The sequence below is a fragment of the Emydura macquarii genome, unplaced genomic scaffold (assembly GCF_026122565.2).
Source record: "Emydura macquarii macquarii isolate MOO-44397 ecotype Brisbane River unplaced genomic scaffold, CSIRO-AGI_Emac_v2 contig_1170, whole genome shotgun sequence".
In the NCBI taxonomy this organism is placed as follows: domain Eukaryota; kingdom Metazoa; phylum Chordata; order Testudines; family Chelidae; genus Emydura; species Emydura macquarii.
The window spans coordinates 2,050,107-2,074,885 of record NW_027131307.1 but is presented as its reverse complement, the minus strand read 5'-3'; the positions used below and the strand labels follow the sequence as shown (position 1 = coordinate 2,074,885).

Genomic DNA, 24,779 nt, shown 5'->3' with positions numbered 1-24,779 from the left:
TCCCCCTTGCTGCCCTGCCAGAGGACTACGCGTGAGACTATTGCCTCACCTGCTGAGGGCTGAAGGCTGTTCCCCCGCTGCCTGGCTGCCCTGCTGAGGCCATAGACTTACTCCCTGTGAGGGGCTGGAGAGTGTTCCCCGCTGATGGCCCATCCCTGCTGAGGGCCGGGCCATAGACTGTTTGCTCACGCTATTGAAGAGCTAGAGACTGTCAACCCTAAGGAGCAACCCAAACTCAAGGCTCGCCCTACTAAGGGCCGGAGGCAGCCCCTTTAACTTGGACTCTCCTAAGGGCGTAGGCGAGGGAGATCCACCGGCGCTGCCCTCTACAGGGGATCTTCTACAGGGGGGGAAAGGGTACACTTTACCGGGGCCTGGGGGACCCAGCCCAGGCTGCAACCCCCATTATGGGAGGGGGCCAGTGTTAAAAGTTTGTACTGGGCCTGAAAAAATTATGCTTGGGCCCTGGCAGTGCATGTAGACCTAGCCAAGCCAACGTTGATCTAGCTCAGTGGTTCTCCCACAGATAATCGTTTTTACAACCCTGAAGGGCCACCAGAGCCCGCCAGCAGACCCCCCAACCCCCTGCAGCCAGATGGAAGGAGTTCAGTGAGGAGGCTGCCTCCTCACTGATCTCCCGTCTCCCTAGCTGCAGCAGGGAAACCGTATACCTCCTGTAGCCCTGTGCGTTCCACCTGGGTCCCTAGGCAGTGACTCCCTTCTGCAGCCAGGGGGATGGAAGATCAGTGCTCCCCTACCTCTGGCTTCAGCAGGGACCCCAACGCCTATGGATCTGGGCAGAGCGCTTTGCCGTGCTCCCTGCTACAGAAAGTGGGAGGGGTGATCTTCCATCCCCTTGGCTACAGCAAAGAGCCTGCACCGATCTTTTAGCCCCATTGACACATGCTGCACCCGGGTCCTTAGGCAATAGCTCCCTTCTGCAGCCAGCAAGAGGGGAGCTGCGGGCCACTTTTGGCCTCCGGGCCGCAGGTTGGGAACCACTGATCTAGCTAGTCTGTGCTGCTGCGAGGTCAAAGCTAGCACCAGTGTGCCTACACATGCTGCAGTGACACCTACACTGCAGTAAAGTGACTCTGTGATACAAGTTTTGTCCCTTGCTCCTGTGCTGGCAGCAAATTCTGTAGGGACAGATGCAGCCCCCTTGGTGTCTTGCAAACTCTTGGACTTTTATCACGAGGTTTTCAGTACTTGAAGTTTTCATAAGGGCCCAGCTGCTGGAGCCACATGATTGAAAAGAAATCTCAGCTTTCATTTAAAATAACACAGTGTGGCTCTAAGCCTTGCAGTGGCTGTGGGGAAAAGCTTGAAAATGTGAAGTGAGTGCAACCTAAAGGCCTGAAATGAAAAAGGACCTCACATTTATCCCATGATTTTCAAACCAAGTGCGTGACTTTTGAAAACTTGGGGTTAGCAAAACTGAATTGAATTGAAACGTGTGTGCCTGGCAGCTGACTTCAGCCCAGTACGCATGGCTCTGAGCGTGAGAATACCTTGCAGGAGTTATACAGTAACTTTTCCCGCCTGTGAAGGAGTGACACTAACTAGCTCCCAAGGAAGGAGTTCTATCTGCCTCTCTATGGTGCTTCTCTGGGCCCAGTTACCAGGGTCTCTCAGCACCTCACACCCTTTCAATGTGTTTGTCCCCTGTGAGCTAGAGAGCTGAGACACAGAGCGATTAAAGGTATCTCTATATTATAGGTGTACCTGAGCTCACGTGAACAACACACGCAGCGAAGCCACAGCCGTACGCTAGCCCCATCTGCCCAGGAAGCTGGGTATGTACTTGTGTGTGGCCGTTGTTTCACTGCTCTGGGTGCTCCAGCTAGCTTCAATCACCCACACATGCTTCCATCATGCCGCCTGAGTGCAGCGTACTCTAATCCCTTTGCCCGCAGTGTGTGGCATAGTAGTGACTTGGACCTGCATGTCCTGAGCCCCCGGCTACCATGTTAACCACTAGGACAGCCTTCCTCTCTGCACTAGCCTTCCTCTCCTCCGCTCTTCTCTCCCTGCCCCAGAAGGATGAGTGATCAATATGGTGCTGGCCAACTGAAGGCATGAGGCAGAACGGGAAATAAGGGGGAAGATCAGAAGAGGCGCTTAGGGGATGCCACCATGAAACCAGTGAATCTCTGGTGGAGTCTGGAGGAGATGAGCCACTGTAGAAACTGATAGGCCCATTCACCACTTTCCTCTCTTTATGGGGGGTCATTTTCTGACGTCCCTACTTAGGCAAAGCTCCCATTAATTTCAGTGAGAGTTGCTTAAGGACTAAGTGAGGACTTTGGGGTTTGAGCCTGGCATTCTCTCCACCTTGTATCCCCTTCCATCCCTTTTACTTTTCTAAAACAGCAGTTGTCTTTTGTTTCCAGCCTGCAAAGTTTATTGTCTTACCCATCAGTAGTAAGCTTTCCTATGGCCCCTGTCAGTTTCCTGAAGATGATCTCACGCCGATATTTTTCGTGTTTCACTTCTTGTTATTCAATTTTTTCCTGAGTGGTTTTGTGCTTCTCTTTAGCAGAAACTACCAGTCATATTATCTTCCAGTGTGGGATCCCAGGGGCTTCCACTTTAGATGAAAGATATCATTATTGTCTAGGCCCTGTGGTCCAATGAAGTGGTCTTAAGCTGTTCTGTAAACCTGGAGGTAATTTAATAAGCGCTTAAAGATTTTCCATCTTGGGGACTTCACTCTCCTCATGAGAGTACAGTATTTACCACAGGAGGCTCTGAGAGCGACAGTTTCCTTTCCTAGAAGACAGGCTAGCTAGCCGTGTGGGTATAACCGAAAGGGATGGCCAAAATGGCCAGGGCTAAGTGGCTGATGTAAGGCACCTGGGCCAGATCCTCAAAGGCCTTTAAGCTACTAACTTCCACTGAAATCAATGAATGAAATCAATGGAAGTTGGGGGCCTAGCTACCTTTGAGGATCCCGGCATAAATCCTCACTTGGATACCTACACAAGTGTCTTGGATTTCGGAGGTGCTGATCAGCCAGGCCACTCAGCCTACCTACCAATTTAGGGGCCTTATTTAGGTACCCAAGTCTGAAAATGTTGGGCTGTGTTTGAGTAAGGTTCACTCCATGCGGAGAGCCAGTGCTAGGCCTAGGCTGGATGTACATGGCTCAGAGGCTTCTTGCTGGCTCTCTACACAGGAGCAGATTTCACCCCCCAACAATTCCACCCTGTGTAAATAAAAGGTAACTGTCAGCCAAGAAGATTTGAGCCCCTAGCTGAGCACATGGGGAGGGGATGGGGCTCACAGACATTTGTGGGACCTCTGGATTGCAGTTCAGAAAAGTTCACACTTTTTTTTGTTCTCTCATGAGAGTTCACATGGGTGAAGTTTTGTGATTAGAAATGTTCATCAAATGCACATTTCATGCAGGGCATCATTTGCTATGGGCAAGAGGTGCAGTTGCCCTCCCCACTTTCGGTTGCCCTCCTGCCATTTTTTTATAAGTTTATATGCTCTACTTCTCTCAGCTGCTTGTGGGATATCATCTAATCACATATAATGTTCTATTTGCTGACACAACTTTCCACTCCTGCCAGAATGTTCCGGAATTAACGCCCCTGGTTTCAAGCCTGTGGCTAAGGTGCAGTTACTGAAGGGGATAAAAGATCATTTTATGGAAAAATGAAACTTGTTTCAGGTGGAAATGTAAGTGGCTTGGAAAGGATGGGTCATCCAATCAGGAACCAGAAACAGTGCCATGCGACTTTGGAAACAAGTCACAAAGCTTGAAAAGCAAAGACTGAGCACTGAGTAGCTGGCAAAGGGTCACATTTTCAAAAGTGCTTAAGTGATTTAGGAGATAAAATTCCATTTTCAAAACTGACGTAGGCATTTAGGAGCCTAAATATCACTGAGAGTTCCCAGGGGCCAAATTTTCAAAGTTCTTTAGGCACCTGAGAAATAAATCCCTCTGGGTGCCTATCTGCATCTTTCTGCACTTCAGTGCCTCTGAAATGTAGTCCGACGTTGGGTTTTCAAGAGTGATGTCAACTCCTAAGATTATGAATACTGTCAAATAAGGGGTTCATGGATATTGGCCTAAAAGGACCAAATCTTACCTTCTGAAAGCCAATCCTCATTGCTGCTGCTATATGTGCGCTTAACGTACATCAGTCAGCAGCATATGTAATTGTAAAGCTGTCACTGGAAGCACTTGATTTGCTTTTCCTTGTGCTCTGAGGCCTTTTCTAGAATTAGATTTTTTTTCCCCATGGAATTTCTCATCAGATGGCAGATGGCTCAGTGGAGGCTTGCTCTAATGTAAACAAGGCTCTGGGGGCAGCTGGCCTTTTGCAGCTATCTATACCTGCTCTGAGCAGAGCTAGGTGATGTTTGTCTACACTAGAGTTCAGATCATTGCTACTGCGGGGGGGACCTGAACGTGTGGTAGCTATGATGGGAGTTTCAGGGATAAAAATCTAGTGTAAATGTAGCTGGAAAGACCTGTCAGAAAGAATTTCTCACCTTTCTGAAGGCTGTTGGCCTCCAGGTAGAAGAAAGTCACAACAAGTGGATATTGCTAATTGGAGCTGTTTATAAATAGACTGTGCTGCAATGCCGCTGAAATCCTTAAAAGTGCTTCTCCCTGCCAGAAAGAGATTTAGTTGCGATCTGTGAATGATTTGGGTGAGCGAGTGTTTTTAAGGATCTGGATTTAGTATTCATTGGGATGTAATGATCTAGCTGGAAGGTGAGTCCTCTGTAATGACACACCTCTCTCCTCCACAGATGTAGTTTCATTGCACAGAAAATGTCCTGGCTCTCATTTTTCAGAATAGGGTTTTTTTTGGTGAGGCAAGAAGATCACATTTTTTTTAATGTGCCCTCCTCCTCTCTTTTTGCCAACACATTTCTACTGTCCCACCATACATCAGTATCTTTCCCCCTTAGTTCTTTGCTCTAATGAAATGGAAAGACAGCGACCTTGGCCACACTGTATCTACATTGCACAGGGCCTCTCTGTGAGGTGCACCATGACCTGCCCTCCTCTTTACAGCCCGAAATACTCAACTCTTGTCCGTCCCTCAGCAGCTGGGAGCAGTTTAGCAGCTTCCTGCATGTTTTCTACATAAGTATGTCTGCATTGCTATCAAGACAGTATTCATAGGCACACCTGAGCAAGCATTGAGCAAAGCAGCTCAGTAAAAACAGTTGTGTAGCCACGGTAGCATGGGCTTGCTGTCCAAGTATGTACCTAGGTCCTCAGTTGAGCTGCACTTGAGTTGCTAGCCCATGCTGCTGTAATTGCACTCCTAGTTTTAGCCAGCTAGCTCAGTCAAGGCTAGCTGTGATATACCTGTGTATGCAGCAATCCTGCCTCCTGAATGCTGGGTAGATGTATCCCGAGACATCAGCACCCTTCCCGTTGCCACCCTGCCAAGTTCTGGGGTGGTTGCATGGAGAGGATGGACAGGAAAGCTCTGGGAATTTCCAATCAACATGTCCCCCCTCTGGTGCAGGATTTGCACAGCATGGTCACATTTAAGCCTAATTTTATTTTCCAGTTTCAGCCCTGGAGGACGTAAATCAGTCATTGAACCCGAACCAGCAAATGAGCAGGAAACCCAGCAGGAGCCCCTGGCAGCCTCACAACGAACTGACAGCAATCTTTCTGTGAGGTTTGTACAGAGCCTTCCATAAGGCCCCATTCCACCACCACAGTCTGGACAGTGAGCTGTCAGCTGCATTTCAGTGAGCCGGACCAGAGTCGTCCCTTTCAGATGGCCTTTCCAGCAGCCCAGGGCACTTGAGCCCTCCCCCAGCGTGACGTCCCACAAGAGCCGGGCACAGGAGATATACAGCTGTCGGATACTTGGCAAAACTGCAAAGCTCTGCTGACTTATTACCTTTCTCTCCCTTTGTTTAAGTAGGAACTCCGGAGAGATGGATGTGGAGAGAAACGCCAGTGGGATGAGAGAAGGAGAGACACTGGACAGGAATGATTCCTCAGAAATACAGGTAGCCATTCCTCTAGCCCTACTGCCTGGATCCCATAAGTCCGAGTCATTGACCTTCCTGCCCTGCTTGTTCTGGCAGTATCACACTAGTCACCTTCCCATCTTTTCAACTTCCAGATTGCCTGCTGGCTTGGTGGGTTACACATCTTGGGTGGGATGTTCAAAAGCTTTCAGCATTGCTGTAGCTCTGCTCTTCACAGATACTGCTGGTAAAACTCCCACTAACTTTAGCGGAAGCAAAATTAGGCTGACACTAAACATTTTGAAAAATCACCTCTATCCTCCACTGACCTAATTCTCACATGGCACCAGACTAGGCCTGTGTTTACATAATAACTTCAAAAGCAGTTACTGTCTCTCTCCCTGATTTACAGAAGTAGCTTCTCACTTCCTAGTCTTTTCCAATCCAATCTACACTGCTAACATCAGGCACCTGCTCAAACCCAGCTAGAACTGCCTTCTTGTATCTCTTAGTCCATTTGGGATAGTGACATAGAAACAGCCAACAGGTGCATGTATAAAATGATGCTTTGGAGAGAGAGAGATGCATGAAGTCTGTCATTTGCTAAATTCTTATGCATGGCTCTGAAAATTCTCTTTAGCTGTCTGACCTTTGCTGTTAGCCTTGCTTTTTAGACACCAGTGTTACTGTTTGTGTGTATTGCCTCCTGGTTCTGTACTGCACTTAAAAGAGAATGTTAATGGAACATTAAGATGATAGGAAGGCAGTATTGCCTAGTGAATAGAGCACTGGACTCAGGAGACCTGGGTTCTATTTCCAGCTGTGCCACTGGCCTGCTGGATGACCTTGGGCAAATCACATCCCCTCTTGTGCCTCAGTTTCCCCACCTGTAAAATGGGGATAGTGATGCTGACCTCCTTCATTTTGAGGTCAACTGCTGACAAGCGCTAGAGAAGAGCTAGTATTATCATTATGACATTGTGAAGCACACATAATTCAAGAGGCAACAAAGTTCAGTTTTCAGTAAGTTCTAGTGAAGGGTCACGAGGAGGTTGTTGATAAAAATTTCACTATCATGATGGAGTTTTCACTCTGGAAATTTTCTCTTCACTGGGAAAAATGGTGCTCAGTGACCATAATACATTGTGAGCCGACGTTTCCAAATATAGGTCTGCAGTGTATTCAGCACTGCCTGCTTCATTACTGTGGGTGCACGGCTGAACCAGGTAAATGCAGATGTTAGTGGCTAAATAGGAACCTAACTATGCCTCTTGCTTCATTTGCACATCCGTTGTGTGCGCACACTTTTCTGAACCTGGAGCTGGGCCTTTGCCAAGATGTCCCTATGTATGTGCAATACCCAGTGCTTAATTTGTAATGAAAGAATTGCCAGGGCTCAAGCAATTTTTTACTTTCATAACTGATGCAGCAAGCCCAGAGGTGCTGGGGCTATGAACTGCCAAGCCTAGAGGTGCCAGGGCTCAACCCTGGCACAAATTAAGCACTGGCAGTAACGACATGAAACAGACGTGCTATGTTCAGAGAAAAACCCAGCCAGGAACAAAATGCTGCAATGATCATTGTGAGAAGGAAGGGGTGGGCTCATGATCTGGAGTGGTGGTTTGCTTGCCCTAGCTTGTGCTGCTTGTTTCCTAGGTGCTAGTGGTGGGTGCTGATGATACGGAAGGCATTTCTCTGACTCAGATCCCGACAGAGCTCAAGGAATCACTGTGGTTTGTGGAGTCAGAAGAGCTTCTTGCAACAGGCGTGGAAGAAGTAAGCAGGAGATTCACTGGATTTAAGACTGTTCTCTCACTCTCTTGTCTCTTGCATCACTTCGACTTAGTGGCATTCTCAGGGACAGTGGCAGACAGATGCAGCCCCACTGACTGTCCTGTACCACATGCTGTCCGATGCTGCAATCACTGCAACATATGTTAACTGGTTCGAAGTCTCATGGACCTTAAAGTCTAGGAATCTTTTAGAACCTGTCTTCTGAAGAGCAATAACACCTTCTGAAGCCCAGCATTCGGTCACTTAACACGAACCAGTAAACCCACTTATACAGTTTACTGAGGGCTTTTGGTTAGGTTGTATGATAAATTAATTGAGGCAGCTCCTCCGCTGGTGTTGGCTTCAATGAAGCTATAACAATTGACTCCAGCTGAGAATCTGCTCCATACATTTCAGGACCAGCGGGAACCATTATGATCATCTAACATAACCTCCTGCAGAAAACAGGTCTAGAATTTTTCCCATTAATTACTGCATCAAGCTCATATACTGTGGTTAAGCTAGAGCATATTTTTAAAAAGCCACCCAGCCTTGATTTAAAAACTCTACATGATGGGGAGTCCACCATGTCCTTGCATAAGTTGCTCCAATAGTTAATTACCCCTTACTGTTAAAAATGTGCACCGTATTTCTAGCTTGAATTTTTCGAGTTTCATCTTCCAGTTGTTGATTCCTGAGGTCCTTATTCAGTTTCACTGAGTCCTTTTTGAGGGAAGACTCCCACTGACTTCAGTGAAAGGTTTCACTGACTTCAGTAAGGGTTTTGCCTGAATAGAGGTAAAGACTTCAGTGCTCATCCCTTTATTAATTAATTGGTTATTAATAACAATTCTGGCTGTGCCTATTGCCTTGGCACTTTAATGGAGAATAGCACACAACACAAGAACAATGTAAAGAGTGTTAGGAGTCATCTGAACTGAATCACTGTCTCTTGCACAGCTCTGCTGACTCTTACTCTGTCTGAAGGCTTTTCAGAGGCAGGGAATTCCAAGGACGAGGAACCTCACCTGAGAGGACCTCTTGTCACCCATAGGTCTCCAAGATAGCACTAATACAGCCTTAGGGAGCATGAAGACCCCTCGGTTCCGATCAGGGAGGGTGTAGGCTGGAGATCAGAAACATTCAATTTCTGCCTGACTTACTTGGAGGAAGAGAATTCACGTATCTCCAGTATTGTCTGTGCCTTACACAAAACAACTGCTGTGCAGAATAGAATGCCGGGTCAAATAAAAGGCCAGGATGAAGCTCTTCTGAAGTTGCTCTCCATTGATTTTTGCACTTTGAAATGTTTAACTGTGTTGTGTCTGCCATGCTCCCTCTCCCTCCCTCTCTCCTGCCACCAGGTGTTTGACATCTTACCCCTCTACGGAATGCTGCAACCCAATGAGAGCCAGCAGGTCGCGTTCACCTTTTACGGCCATGCCGACATCACTGCCCATGCCAAGGCTCTGTGCGAAGTCAAGGGAGGCCCTACCTACAAGATCATGCTGAGTGGAGAGGCTTCGCTCGTCAGTTATGCCTTTGACAAAAAGGAGATTGACTATGGGCTGCAGGTACAACATACCTTTACCAGGAAAGGCCTGAGCTTCAGAGCCACCAATTTCCATTCAACTGGCCCGATGTGCCATCATCCCTTGCTATCATGTACCTGTACATGTGTCCCCTCGCAACCGTTTCTGACAGGATGCACCCACCTCTGGATACCATTATATGTCCCCTCACAGCTCCTCTCTCGCTGTCAGCAGATCCTCCTTTGGATAATAGACACCTGTATCCCAACAACCTCTTTTTTGTGGGCAGTATAAGCTCTTCAGAGTTTGTCCATCATGAAGTCCTGCATCTTTCTGGTATCTGCTGTTCTCGGGCTTAGTAGAAAGGAGGCAGTGAAATAAGATTGCTGCTTGTAGGAAAACGATTCCATCGATTAACTCCAGCCTCACGCGTGAAGGTCCATTATCCACTGTCGCTGAGCAGTCCTGTGCGGGGTATTCCTCTGCCGGGAAAGTAGGAAGTAGCATGAATGCACTCTGTGTTGTAGGGGATTTTAATGAAGCTACCCACTGAAGGGATCTCTGTTAGTTTTCAGATTCACCCTGCCCATGGAGGGAACCATGCATTAGAAAACATGGCAACCCCAATGACAGACAGATATGGGAAGTCTGAAGTTTTCTGTTAGAGACCAGCCCCCTTGAGCATATAGAGAAAGAGGCAGAGAAGGAGGAGTTTGGAGACATATGAAGTTCCTTCAGAGTCTGCATCAGAGCACTGAGTAACAGTAACATTTGGTTTGATCAGTACCTCTACCTCTAGAATTGTCTGAAAACAAATTAAATGCAGTGGGGCAGTTTCATCCATGTATTAAAGCACCACAGATGAATTCAGCTCCTTTCCTTTAACCAGTCATTCAGTCTTCTATGTTGCCTACATAGAAGACTGAATGGGAGTCCGAAACACAGCACTGTCTTCCAAAGGAGGTTGTCTGAAGTGTTGTTTCAGCCGTGTTGGTCCTAGGTTATGAGAGGGACAAGGTGGGTGAGGTAATATATTTTATTGGACTAACCTCTGTTGAGGAAAGGGACAAGCTTTCGACAGAAGTTGGCCCAATAAAAGATATTACCTCACCTACCTTACCTTTCCCAAAAGAGGCACATTTTGAAAATGGCAGCAAGGACTAGGAAATGTTAATGCTTTCTGTAGCACCCAGAGATAAATCAGGAGCTTGAGTGGGACAGCCCTAAATATTTCTGTGCTCGTTAACAGTGGCTCCTGCATACCAGATAGGAATTGCCAGTCTGGATTAGAGCACAGGGCCACCCGGTCCAGTGTCCTGTCTCTGATATTGGCTAGTACCAGATGCCGCATAGGAAAGTGCAGAACCCATGCAGCAAGTAGTTATGGAATACACTTCCCCCAGGGAAAGTTTCTTCTTATCCATCAATTAGAGGTTGGCTTATGTCCTGCACCCAGGAGGATTTACATCCTTCCCAGAACTCTGTGTTTTGTTCTGATAGCTATTTAAATCCTTTCTATTGTGAGTCTGATGTTCTTGCAGAATATCCAGGCCGTTTAGGAGTCCTGCTGAGCTCTTGATCTCAGCGACATGTTGTGATGAGGGGTTCCACGTCATAGTTGTGCATTGTTTGAAAACCATTTTCTTTGGCCTGGTGTTGAATTTCTTGCCTCTTGCTTTCATTGACTGTTCCCTTGTCTGTGTATTATGAGCATATGGGAAGCGAATCTGAGAAAGAAGCCATGGTATTGACACTCTGGGATGGTTCCCCCAAGGTGCCACCTGGGACTGGGGTACTGCTGTGCCCCCTTAACCCTCCAAATTGGGTTGTCTCCCACCCTACTTTGCTAGTGACAAGCAGCAAACCCCTCCAGGTGCTATTATCACTCAGCCCAACAGTAAGGGGAAACCTATGCCCAGCTAGATTGTATGAACGCTCCCAAAGCCATTCACTAATCTCACAGGGAAAGGCATCATCCTGGTCACCCCATTCCCCTGTTCTGCTCTGGTCAGAAGTCTGACCAGTAAGTTTATCACCTGGTTCGCCCCTTCCTCAGCGTGGCGAAGACACCCCAGCTTTTGTTAACTGAGTGGGTATTTTTCCAAACACTTTACAGAAACACACTGTTTTAGCTAAGAATATAAAACAAGTTTATTAACTACAGAAAGGTGGACTTTGTGTGTATAAGTGGCAGGCGTAAGAGATTAGAAGTAGGTACCAAAGAAAATAAAGATAAACACACAGTCTAAATCCTAAACCTCTACCATTAGGCAGCATGCATTCCTGTTGCTTTCAGCATGGATGGGGGAGAAAGGACAAGGCCTGCAGCTTCTGTTCCTTCTTTTATGTCTTCTCAGCATGTGGCCATTAGAAATTAGTCCAGGCGTATCCAGGTGGGCTCTTCTCATCCACAAGGTTGCTCAATCCCTCCTGTGCGAGTGAGTCCCAGGCTTGAGCAATCTCTATTGTATAGTCTTGAGCAACTTTCATTGTACTGTAAATCCTTTGTTTACAGCTCCTTTGCTAATTGATGGCCACTGAGCCCCTCCTGGGTGTGGATGCCTCCTCTACCGTTACTAGCAAGCTTAGAATATTGTTAGGGCTTGTCTACACTCATGGTTATGCCGGCAAAACTTTGTCGCTCAGGGATATGAAAAAAAACACCCCGAGTGATATAAATTTTGCTGGCATAAGAAAGAGTGTGGACAGTGCTATGTCGACGGGAGACGCTTTCCGTTGACATAGCGGCTGCAGCTCATTTAGGTGGTTTTATTATGTCGGCAGAAAAGCTCTCTCCCAACGACATAATGTGGCAACACAAGCGCTTATGCTGGCAAAATTTACATCGCTTGTATGGAATGTTTTTTTCACACCCGAGTGACAAAGTTTTGCTGACATAACTGCAAGCGTAGACAAGCCCTTTAGCTAGTTAGTTAGTCAGTCCCCCATTACGCCTCTGGCGATTAGGGCAGCGATGAAGCTTCTCCAATCCTGTCTGTTTCTGGCTAGCTGTAATAACAGCAAAATCTTATAACGCACATACTGATATGATGTGCATATTTGGACAGCACAAAGGGTTTTAGCGGATCATAATCTTTAATTCGATATCTTACATGCATGCTTAATATGAATGATCACAACCGTATACAAATGATGACTATGTGTGCTGCTTTGGGGTACAGTGTGTCTCACACTCCTGTTCCTCTCTCCTCCCCACAGCTATTTGACCAAGTCACTGAAGCTGAAATCAGGCTATGCAATAGCGGGAAGGTTGGATTTGAATACATGGTGCTGAACACAAGCCAAACCTCTGCAGACAACCCTCCACCCGGTGTGCCACTGATCCTACCTGCCACTGTGAGTATCCGTGATGGATGGATGGAGCCCTGAAGGGCTAGAGTTAAAATCCTGGCACTGCCAGCTAGAGGCCTCACAAGTGCTGGTGACTGGGCTTGTCACCATTCCCTGGGGAAGCCCCCTCCTTGGCCTACGTGCTGTGTTGCCAGAGGATGTGGATGTAAATCGAGCAGGGGAGATGATTGAAGGTTATGGCTACTGGGAACTAGCGAAGGTCAAATGGACATACTCCTTAATAGACTTCCTTTGTGTTCTTGGAGGACAGGAAGCTCCCCCATCAAATAACCAGCTGCAGTCAGCTCTAGTGCTTTGGACATGCTTTGAGTCCTGGTTGCTGGGAGTTTTGGGTTTATGTTGGTGGTGGATTGCACAGTTTCCTTTTCCTTCCCAGCAGAACCCGGGTCGCATTGCCCAATCCAGCCAGTTTGAGAGCCTGGTGTGTAAGCCAGCGAGATATATTCCTCCCCACCTGCCCAGTCAGAGACCCCAGCTTATCTAACCACTCCTTCAGCGTGAGCCATGCTAGCATGTGTCTCTTCCAAGGACTCCCTAGTATACTCCTACTGTCGCATTTAGTTGAGGAACTGCCCTTGGCATTTTTATGGGCTCAGAGGAGTTCGCAGAGGTGAGGAAAGCTCTTTTGTGCAGTTTCTTTTTCTCTAACCCTCCTGCTTTCTCAGCCACCTCTGGGTCACCTCCACTAGACAGAAACCTGCATTCCTCTGCTCTTGCTTGTGTTCTCTGCTTTGATTGGCTTCACCTGCTGCTTGTGTTTATTCCCTTGGCACCAAGTAATGCTGCCTGAGCTCCTGCTGGTCCTTGTGCAGCTGGATGAGACTCTGCAAGGCATCCCGTCAGAGCAGTCTCTGTGCTCCGGGCAGCCGGATATTAGGGGGTGTAGCCCCAGAGCTAGCTTAGTCTTTTGTTGTATTTAGCAGTAATGAGCCTAGGCTAGACCCCAAATGCCCCCAGCTCATTACATTAGTATCAGTTGGCAACCAGGACAGTTATTAACCATTAAAGAATCAGGCTAGAGGGGCCAGGAAGAGCTGGAGACAATTCCTCTCTCCTGTTCATCTGCCCACAAAGCAGGACCACTGCAATGGGGGAAGCCGTCCACACTCAGCCCCATACGATAGGAGAAGCCCTGGTAAAGCACTTGCTTCTTAGGCTTCAACTCACTGCTTCTGTATAGGGCTGGGAAAGCTACAGCCTCGCCCTCATGTTGAAATGATGTGCCTCTTTCAGTCCCCCTTGGCAGTGCGAATGATGTGCCTCTCAGGGTTATTGCTCCTTTCAGGTCTCCTCTTTCCCAAGGAGTGGAAGCCAAACAGCTCTGATATTTCCCTGTCACTTTCACAAAGCCGGCTAGCCTCAAATAGACGCGTTTCTGATGCCCTCTGCTGCAGACTCTGGGAGGCCGTGATCTCCTGCCTAAGGCACAGCATGCAGGACTGCCCAAGATCCTAGTTGGGGGGGGCTAAATGCTTTGTAAGTGGCACACACACTCCTCCCTCCCCCCGAGAGCTGCCCCTCTGGTAACACAGCCGAGGACCTGGACTGGCTGGTTTTTTACTATGTGCTGCACTTGTGTTCCCCAGAGATTTTCACTGTTCTGTGCCCATGCTCTGGCCCATTGCTCTGTTGAACAAAGATCCTCTGCCCCCAACACAGCACGATGGGGAGAAAAGCTGAGGCAACCCCATTGGAATGGGACAAGGGGGCGAGACAGGAGGGGAAAGCAGTTACCCAGTGGCACCTTCCCTACTGCACAGGTGCCAGTACCTTCATCCTACAGACCCTGCCTGCAGGGGCTCCAGGGATGGGGCTACTGGAGCCAGGGAATAGCCACTCTGCATGGAAGGCTGCCAACCAACCCTGCAGAGCGTCAGCTCAGAGAACGTGCAGGACTTTCCTGCTGCTCGCAGCAGCATTGCCACCTGCTACACATTCCCTGCCCTCTGGCCAGGGTTATCAGAGCAGCCAGGGAGCCGAGGAAAGCTGACAGTCAGTGCTGGGGACAAGGCAGGGAGGAGCGCAGCAGCAAAAAGGGGATTCCCCCCCCAATGGGGAGATCCCCTTGTTTTCTCACAGATATTAGCCCTCCATGAGCTCTAAAGACTACAGCACCACCCAGACCTGCCCCTGCCCCTGCCATGGAGAGCTCTCCTTCAGAGCTACCTTGGGAAGCCAGCGCTTTGCCCTCTCTTACTGGCGAGTCTGCAGGACTCCTGTTGCCATTCCTTTCCGAGGTGGCACCTTGTCAGCGTTACGTACACAATGGGCACTCTCTGTCGGCGAGCTGATCTGACCGGGATAGCTTCAGCGCATCAGCACGGGTTAATGAAGGGCTAAGCGCCCATGCTGAGGGCACACTGGCTGTCCTCAATCACACTGCTCTCCCGGGTGACCCCCACATAGAGGGCCTGGTATTTGCCAGAGAAGGCAACACAAAGCCCTGCACCTGGCTGTGCTTTGTCTCCTTCTTTGCTATCCCTGCTTATAGCGCCATCTCCTTTCCAGCCCAGCTTCTCGGTATTCATGACCTTGCAGCTCAGGGGCCTCTGTGTTTAGAGTTATGTACGTGCCTGGAGTGTGGGCATCCAATATGGCCATGCAATTGTGGCTGGTCCTGGGATGGGAGCTGTACAAAACACGCTTAGCTTTTCATTTCCATTTGCTCCTTCCTTTTGCCCTCTGGCTCCTGCACTTTGCTGGTGAGAAAATTCCTTTGGTCTCTTAAGTGGTGTCTCTTGTATTCCTCCCTTCGCCATCCTTTAGTGTAAGTAAATGGCCGAGTAGCGTCTATACACCAGCTGCTGAGCTGTCACTTGAGTCTAGATTTGTGAAGGTCGGCAGACGTTGCTGAGCTGAGCGCTGCAATGCCTCACTGATTTAGGAGCCTTAGTCTCATTTTCAAAAGCGATTTAGCCATGTAGGTGCTAGATTCCATCAACTGTCGTTGGGGTTTTGGCTGCTAAGTTCCTAAATTCCTTTTGAAAATGAAATTTAGGCTCCTAATTGCGTTACTGTTGCAACACTGAGGGCAGCAATGCCTGAATATCTTTAAAGATCTGGACCTCAGCCCATTTCTTCTATAACGCTACTTCCCGGCCCTAGACTATCCTTAGCTGTCTAAAAAGCATGTACCTCTGGGGGATGCTGTGTGTTCTAGCGGATGGGACCAGACATTGTCTGGGGACTCGGGAGACCTGGGTTCTGTTCCTGGCTCTGCCACTGACCTGCTGTGTGACCTTGGGCAAGTCACTTCCCCTCCTGCCCATTGTCTGCCTTGTCTATTGGACTATAAGCTCTCTAGGGCAGGGACGATCTCTCACTCTGTGTGTGCAGCACCTGCTCCACAGGGCTTGTGATCTCAATTGTTTGTATTACTGTGGGCCCTACTGTAATACAAATAGTAACAAAGCACAGCATGCAGCCCTGTGATTATTTACTGGAGAGACACCAGCGTCCCTTCAGACATTTAACACTTTCCTAAGCACTTCAGCCTCTCCCTCAGCATATCCCAGTATGTGTCTCTAGAGTGGCTCCTGATTTTGCTCCTTGAGTCCACTGAATATCTTCTCCCCAGAGCTGATGTGTCCTTTCTCATTTCTACTGCTCCTGGTCTTTCCCTCTCGGTGCTATTGGAAGGAGTGGATCACGTGATGTCTGCTGCTCTGGGGAGGTGAAGATCAGTGACCTTGACTCTGCCCTGTGCCTACAGAAACCAAGGACATCACTCTGATAAACCTGCACTATGGGTGTCAGAATCACTTTCCCCTTCTGGGCCAACTCAAGCAAAACCTCCCCACACATTTAGGCCCTCGTGTTCGTAAAGCGATGGCCAGGGTCCTTGCCAGCCTTCCCTTATCTACCCAAGGGCACAGACATCATCCCTGTTACTCACCCACCTGCTATAAGTGTGCAGGCAGTGATAGTTATGCAATTGAGTCTTTAGCTAGTGGAGGAGCCAGGGGGTGTCTAATAAAAGATCCATGTTAGGGAACTGGGTTTGCGGATGGCAGGGACAGAATGTGCTAGGAGATGCCATGCTTTCTGTCACATGTACTTACACATCTATAGCCTCTGAGCACCTCGCAAACTTTTTAGTGTCGTTATCCTCTCCGCACCCCTGCAAGGCAGGGAAGTGCTGTTAGCCCCATGTTTTGACAGATGGGGAACTGCAGCACAGAGAGACGAAGGGTACATCTACGCAGCAGCTGGGAGGTGCAATCCCCAACTTGGGCAGATGTTCAGGTGTTAGCACCTAAAAGTAGCAGGGCAGCTTCAGCAGCCTGGGCTCATCACTCAAGTACAACCCTTCCTGATCTTCTGGGTGCATACTCAGGAGGTTAGCCTGTGCCACTATGGTCACGCTGCTATTTTTAAGGGTGCTAGCACCTGCATGTCTACCTGAAGTGGGAATTATCCCTCCTTGCTGCCACGTAGACTCACCCTAAGTGACTTGCACAAGGTCATACAGAAAGTCTGTAACAGAGACAGGAATTGAACATGGGTCCCCCAACTCCCAGATTAGCAGTCTAGCCTCTCAGCCACCCTTCCTCTCTCGCTGGGCTGCTTGTGCTTTCTCCAGGTTGTCGCTGTGTTGAAATGTGCACCCTGCACTATTCCAGCACCGCCACCTACTGGACGTGCCCAGCTATTGCCATGGTTTTCCACATCTAGAATTCCAGCCAGGCGAATGAAAGCGCTGCCCCTTTGCCCAGCAAGAAGGAAATGTTTTCCTAGAAAAGACTTTCCCAGGCCTAGGCCTAGATGTGGGCCTGCATGGGTTGAGGGCACAGGCAGCCTCTCCTCTCCCACGCAATGTGGATTGGTGGGCACAGTGCCTGATCTGTTTGCTGTTACCCTTGTGGGTGCAAGCTGCCTGGAAGGGAGCGGGGCAAAAGTGGGGCTATGGAGCTGGCTGGGCGTACTCTACACCCTCTCTGAGCCAGGTCACTCCAGGGGTGCTGTCTGGGAGCCCCAGGAACAATTGGGGCTGAGTCAGCCAGCAGTCCCACAGGGGGCAGGTGCAATGCAGCACCCAGGGCACAACCAATCCTGCATTAGCAATGGTCTGATGGGGTAGGTGGATACTGACACAGGAGGCTGGAGCTTATGAGTGCTTTTAGGTGTATGGAAGCTACAGCACATCACTTGAATCCAGTGAGAGCAACTTCAGTCCTTCTGTTTGCTTCAGCTCGATGCTCTCCCTTCCTCGCCGCTCGCCCCCATCTCAGCTCTTGACTGTACCCCCATGTGTTCAGTGAACCCTTCTGCCCCGGTACCATGTCCTGTCTCTCTCTCCCATCCGCTGCAGGGTTACATTGAATCAGAAAACGAACAAGTGCTGAAGGTCTATTACCTACCTGGAGTGCCTGAGGTCTTCCAACGGACCTTCCAGATACAGGTGGCCCACCTGGAGCCAGAGAGTATCACCTTGAAAGGAGAGGGAACCTTCCCGAGGATCTGCCTGGATCTGCCCAGAAACATCAAAGGTCTGGACACCCCGCCCAGTACTCGCTCTTCCGCCCAGTGCCAGCCACTTGCTGAGGGCTTCCTCTGGTACTTCCTTGCCTCGCATTCATATGGCAATGCCACACATTCCTCCAAAGAACATGTAGGTTCTGGGAACCACAGGACTGGAAGGGACCGCCTGGTCATGGAGTCCACTCCCCAGCTCTGGCAGGCAACTCCATCAGAGAAACGTATCATGCTCCATCTTAACACTAGTTAGGTTGTTTGCCCCCACTCCTTCTATGGGCTCAGGGGATTGGCAATGAAATATTGAGCCCTTCAACCACTGCTATCGGTATATGGTATTCATTGAGCACTGACACGACAGCAAACGCAGCAGAGGATGTGGTCTCTGCCCCAGGGACCGTACCATTGAGATACCTAGGTGATAGAATAGAGGCCCAGAAAGGGTCCAGCTGGGCAAGAAGTTGTGAGGCAGCAGAAGGGAATGGGGGCAGGGAGGGTTCCAGGTCAGGGCGAATGAGACACTGGGATAGGATACAGAAGGACCTAAACAAACTGGAGGGTTGGGCCAAAAGAAATCTGATGAGGTTCAACAAGGACACAAGGATGAGGTTCAACAAGAGTCCTGCACTTAGGACGGAAGAATCCCATGCACAGTTACAGACTGGGGACCGATGAACTAGGCAGCAGTTCTGCAGAAAAGGACCTGGGGGTAACAGTGGATAAGAAGCTGGATATGAGTCAGCAGTGTACCCTGGTTGCCCAGAAGGCTAATAGCATATTGGGCTGCATTAATAGGAGCATTGCCAACAGATCGCAGAAAGTGATTATTTCCCTCTATTCGGCATTGGTGAGGCCGCATTTGGAGTATTGTGTCCAGTTTTGGATCCCCCACTACAAAAAGGATGTGGAGAAGTTGGAGAGAGTCCAGCGGAGGGCAACAAAAATGATTAGAGGGCTGGAGCACAAGAGGCTGAGGGAACTAGGCTTGTTTAGTCTGCAGAAGAGAAAAATGAGGGGGGATTTGATAGCAGCCTTTAACTACCTGAAAGGGGGTTCCAGGGATGATGGAGCTAGGCTGTTCTCAGTGGTGGCATATGACAGAACAAGGAGCAACGGTCTCAAGTTGCAGTGGGGGAGATCTAGGTTGGGCATTAGGAAAAAGTTTTTCACAAGGAGGGGGTGAAGCACTGGAATGTGTTACCTAGGGAGGTGGTGGAATCTCCATCTTTGGAGGTTTTTAAGCTGCAGCTTGACAAAGCCCTGGCTGAGATTATTTAGCTGAGGTTAGTCCTGGTTAGTCCTGCTTTGAGCAGGGGGTTGGACTAGATGACCTCCTGAGGTCCCTTCCAACTCTATGATTCTGTGATTGATGAGGAAGATGAATGGGACCGATGGAGGAATTCAGAGAGGAAGACACGTGCTCTACATGGGATGTGAGGGGAGGTCTTTTTCACAGCAGCATTTGGGATCTGCTGAAGGGGAACCATCCTGGTGTGCAGAAAGAATAGCAAACATGGCAGGCGACCAGCTTGGCTTAACAAAGAAGTTTTTAGTGAGCTTAAACACAAAAAGGAAGCTTACAAGAAGTGGAAGCTTGGTCAGATGACCAGGGAGGAGTAGAAAAATATTGCTTGACCATGCAGGAATGAAATCAGGAAGGCCAAAACACAACTGGAGTTGCAGCTAGCAAGGTACGTGAAGGATAACAAAAATGGTTTCTACAGGTAGCTTAGCAACAAGAAGAAGGTCAGGGAACCTATGTGCCCCTTACAGAATGAGGGAGGCAACCTAGTGACAGATGTTCACAGACAAGGTCAGCTCCCAGACTGCTGCACTGGGCGGCACAGAATGGGAAAGAGGTGAACATCCCACAGTGCTAAAGGAACAAGTCCAAGACTATTTAGAAAGATTGGACATGCACAAGTCCATGGGGCCGGATGCAATGCACCCGAGGGTGCTGAGGGAGTTGGCTGATGTGATTTCAGAACCATTGGCTATTATCTTTGAAAGCTTGTGGCAATTGGGGGAGGTCCCTGGTGACTGGAAAAAAGCAAATATAGTGCCCATCTTCAAGAAAGGGAGGAAAGAGGATCCGGGGAACTACAGACCGGTCAGCCTCACCTCAATCCCTGGAAAAATCATGGATCAGGTCCTCAAGAAATCCATTTTAAGGCATTTGGAAAAGAAGAAGGTGATCAGGAACAGTCAACACGGATTCACCAAGGGAAAGTCATGCCCGACCAAACTGATTGCTTTCTATGAAGAGGTGACTGGCTCTATGGATGTGAAGAAAGAGGTGGACGTGATATACCTTGACTTTAGCAAAGCTTTTGATACGGTCTCTCACAGTATTCTTATCAGCAAGTTAAGGAAGTATGGGTTGGATGAATGGACTATAAAATGGATAGAGAACTGGCTAGAGCATAGGGCTCAATGAGTAGTGATCAATGGCTCCATGCCTAGCTTGCAGCTGGTCAGAAGCAGAGTGCCCCAGGGGTCGGTCCTGGGGCCGGTTTTGTTCAACATCTTCATCAATGATCTGGAGGATGGGGTAGATTGCACCCTCAGCAAGTTTGCAGATGACACTAATCTAGGAGGAGTGGTAGATACCCTGGAAGGTAGGGATAGGATACAGAAGGACCTAAACAAACTGGAGGATTGGGCCAAAAGAAATCTGATGAGGTTCAACAAGGACAAGTGCAGAGTCCTGCACTCAGGACGGAAGAATCCCATGCACAGTTACAGACTGGGGACCGATGAGCTAGACAGCAGTTCTGCAGAAAAGGACCTGGGGGTAACAGTGGATAAGAAGCTGGATATGAGTCAGCAGTGTGCCCTGGTTGCCAAGAAGGCTAATAGCATATTGGGCTGCATTAGTAGGAGCATTGCCAGCAGATCACAGGAAGTGATCATTCCCCTCTATTCGGCATTGGTGAGGCCGCATTTGGAGTATTGTGTCCAGTTTTGGGCCCCCCACTACAAAAAGGATGTGGAGAAGTTGGAGAGAGTCCAGCGGAGGGCAACAAAAATGATTAGGGGGCTGGAGCACAAGACTTATAAGGAGAGGCTGAAGGAACTAGGCTTGTTCAGTCTACAGAAGAGAAGAATGAGGGAGGATTTGATAGCAGCCTTTAACTGCCTGAAAGGGGGTTCCAGGGAGGATGGAGCTAGGCTGTTCTCAGTGGTGGCAGATGACAGAACAAGGAGCAATGGTCTCAAGTTGCAGTGGGGGAGGTCTAGGTTGGACATTAGGAAAAACATTTTCACTAGGAGGGTGCTGAAGCACTGGAATGTGTTACCTAGGGAGGTGGTGGAATCTCCATCTTTAGAGGTTTTTAAACTGCAGCTTGACAAAGCCCTGGCTGGGATTATTTAGCTGAGGTTAGTCCTGCTTTGAGGAGGGGGTTGGACTAGATGACCTCCTGAAGTCCCTTCCAACTCTATGATTCTATGTTGTGAAAAAAGCTGAAGTACTCAATGGGAGTTACAGTGGACAAGAAGCTGGATCTGAGTCAACAGTGTGCCCTTATTGCCAAGAAGGCTAACGGCATATTGGGCTGCATTAGTAGGAGCATTGCCAGCAGATCAAGGGAAGTGATTATTCCCCTCTATTCGGCACTGGTGAGGCCACATTTGGAGTACTGTGTCCAGTTTTGGACCTCCCACTACAAGAAGGATGAGGACAAATTGGAAAGAATCCAACGGAGGACAACAAAAGTTATTTTGGAGCACATGACTTATAAGGCGAGGCTGAGGGAACTAGACTTGTGTAGTCTGCAGGAGAGAAGAATGAGGGGGAATTTGACTACCTGACTTTCCTCCATCCTCCCAGGGAGTATGGGGTTCCAGGGAGAATGGAGCTAGGCCATTCTCAGTCGTAGCAGATGACAGAACAAGGAGCAATGGTCTCAAGTTGCAGTGGGGGAGATCTAGTTTGGATATTAGGAAAAACGTTTTCTCTAGGAGTGTGTTGAAGCACTAGAATGGGTTACCTAGGGAGGTGGTGGAATTCTTAGAGGTTTTTAAGGTCCAGCTTGACATCCCTTGCTGGGATGATTTAGTCGGGGTTGTTCCTGATTTGAGCAGGAGGTTGGACTAGTTGACGTCCTGAGGTCCCTTCTAACCCTAATATTCTATGATTCTATGAGGTGGGAAGTGGGGGACCAGAGAGGAGGAGATTAGAGTAGCCAAGGCAGGAGAAGACCAAGCTGTGGAGAAGAGATTTAGCCACAGGGCTGTAGAAGGAAGGACTGGTTAGATCGATGCTGGAGAGGAAAAGCTGAAAGGATTCAGGAATAATTGGAATGGGGTTTGTGCGGGAGAGAAAGGAATCAATTCAGACATGGAAGTTGCTTGCCTCAGTGACGGAGAGAATGGTGGTATTATCAAAAGTGATGGAGGAAGGAGCAAGGGAGTGAGCCTGTGAGGACAGATGAGGGGTCACTCTGGGTCATGTTTAGTTTGAGCTGGAGGCAGAACTGCAAGGTTAATCTGGGGGGAATCGGCACCGAGAGAAGCCCTGTGAGGTGAGCCAGGGACAAGAAGAGTCAGATGGGGCGAAGATGGACAGGGGGCGGGGGATGGAGAAGACGGGGAAAGAGTTCTTGCCAGTTGTGTCTGTTTTGATTATGAAGGAACCAACAAGTTCCTAGACGGGAAGGGAGGAGGATGGAAGCAGGGAAGAAAGTCAGAGGCAGAGCAGAGATGGCTGGGATCATAAGCATTGGACCTAATCAAGAGTGAACAGGACTGATGGCAGAGCTGCAGGGGACAGAGCTAATCTGTAGGGAAGGAAGTACTCACTGTTCCTGCATTTTCCTCAGTGGGTCTGAGAGGTGGGGAGCCATGGTGGGGTTCAGTGGGGTAATGGGGTGGAATCTGGCTATAACCCAGATTTATTTCCTGACCACCCATTGGTTCCTCCTGCAGGAAATGAAAGGTACGAGAATATCCTCAAGGAGGCAAAACAAAAAATGGAAAGAGAGACTCAAAGAGGTGAAGCACTGGCTGCAGAGCTGTCCATGGACCATTCTGGCACCATGGTAAGAAAGCCTGCTGTTTCCGTGATGTGCATGCCGCTTCCTGCTGGCCCTTATTTTGGCCTGCAATAGCTCTTAATACCCCCCCACCTTGGGGAGACTGAGACTGAATGCAGTTTGTGTCGCTGCTGCATTGCTGGTAGATTATCTGCCACACAGTCACCTGCCATGGGGCACAAGCCTGCCATTTGTAACTAGCTGCATTTGATAATCTCTTCAGAAAATGTAACCATCCCAATAATACAGGGCATGAGTCTTCAGCCCGTACTGATGTGAGCAGTCCCATTGACTTCCAGTAGGACTAACTGCAAGTAAACACTGCAGGACTGAGCCCAAAGAAGTGCACAGTCAGGAGTGGGATGAGACAAAGGCATAAACATTGTGTCTGGTCTGCGCAGCTAATGGTTACCTAAGTTCATGGTGTAGCACAGCACTTAACGTGCTAAAGGTGTGGAGCATTTGGAAGCTTATGCAAGCAAGTACCATAAGAGAGGTGATCTATGCTAGCCTGGGTATATTGTCCTCAATTAGCTCAGGCAGTGGCTGTTCCAGGTTGGGAGTGTGACTTGGCTCTGCTGTGTAATGCGCTGGAAAGCCTTTGCGCTGTATCAGTGTTTGTAATGGTGAGCTAGCTGGTTGCTGAAGTGGGGAGGACTATGTGTCTTACTCAGACAAAAATATTTCTAGGTTTACCTAATCGTAGAGAATTGAACTAGCTGAGTGTAGTCTAGCCTCCAGTCTAGTCTACTCCCTAATCTGGTTTATGTATGTCCTTATAGCCACGCTCCTCGCCATAGCATCTGACATGCATGAAGTGACGTGACTTACATCTGTCAGGTGTGGTTTGTTCTCTCTCATCCTCTCTCCAACGATTTATGTGAAGTTACAAACAACACTGGGTGGGACTTTCCTCTCTAACGAATACCCACTCGTCAGCAGCTGAGTTCATTCCCTCAGTTCTCAGTAAGGATATTCAGTTGAATTCTTGATTTGTATGCAAGCTCTGGATCTTTCTGTTTTCAATGCATTACAGTCTTTATTCTGTATAGATGAGAAAGATCATTTAAAATAATTTCCTGGATGGGAAAACCTAACTAAAAAGGCATTACATTGTATCGTATCACACCTTATATCTGTACTCCCATCATTAGCTGTGTTAGACAGATAGATGTTCACCCTTCCGCTAGCAGATTTACTATGGTCCGGATTGTAATAGTGATAGGGTGCTCCTCCCTTTAAGGGTCTGTTGTATTTGTCTTCAAAAATGACCAAGTGCAAGGCTTCTTTGGCACTCCAGTCCTCCCCTGGGGACAGACAGGTGCTTGGGATGTTGAAAGGTTCCTGGCTTCTCTGGTCATTGGTCTGCATATTTGCCTGGATACTCACAGCTTTTAATTGTGACTAGCAGACAAAAACCAGGTCATTTACCAGACTGATCTATAATGCTATCTCCAGGCAAGGTAGCTTGCTGGTAGAGTACGGCCTGATCAACACTTAAAACTTACATCAGCCTCGCTCTGTCGCTCAGGGGTGTGAAAAAAATCACTCCCCTCAAGCGCCATCATTAAACTGACCTACTCCCCTGTGTAAACGTGGCTGCATTGATGGAAGGATGCTTCTGTCACTG

The 24,779-nt window shown here is 48.6% G+C and overlaps 1 protein-coding gene across 1 annotated transcript in view; it reads left to right on the top strand.

Annotated features, from left to right (window-relative positions):
- The window catches only part of HYDIN (HYDIN axonemal central pair apparatus protein), a 293,633-nt gene that overhangs the window by 177,111 nt on the left and 91,743 nt on the right, over positions 1 to 24,779 (top strand). The window contains exons 23-29 of the mRNA XM_067546885.1: positions 5,547 to 5,660; positions 5,913 to 6,000; positions 7,618 to 7,737; positions 9,099 to 9,308; positions 12,486 to 12,623; positions 17,950 to 18,127; positions 23,043 to 23,155. Coding sequence (XP_067402986.1) covers positions 5,547 to 5,660; positions 5,913 to 6,000; positions 7,618 to 7,737; positions 9,099 to 9,308; positions 12,486 to 12,623; positions 17,950 to 18,127; positions 23,043 to 23,155 — 961 coding nt within the window. The remainder of the gene's footprint in view (positions 1 to 5,546; positions 5,661 to 5,912; positions 6,001 to 7,617; positions 7,738 to 9,098; positions 9,309 to 12,485; positions 12,624 to 17,949; positions 18,128 to 23,042; positions 23,156 to 24,779) is intronic.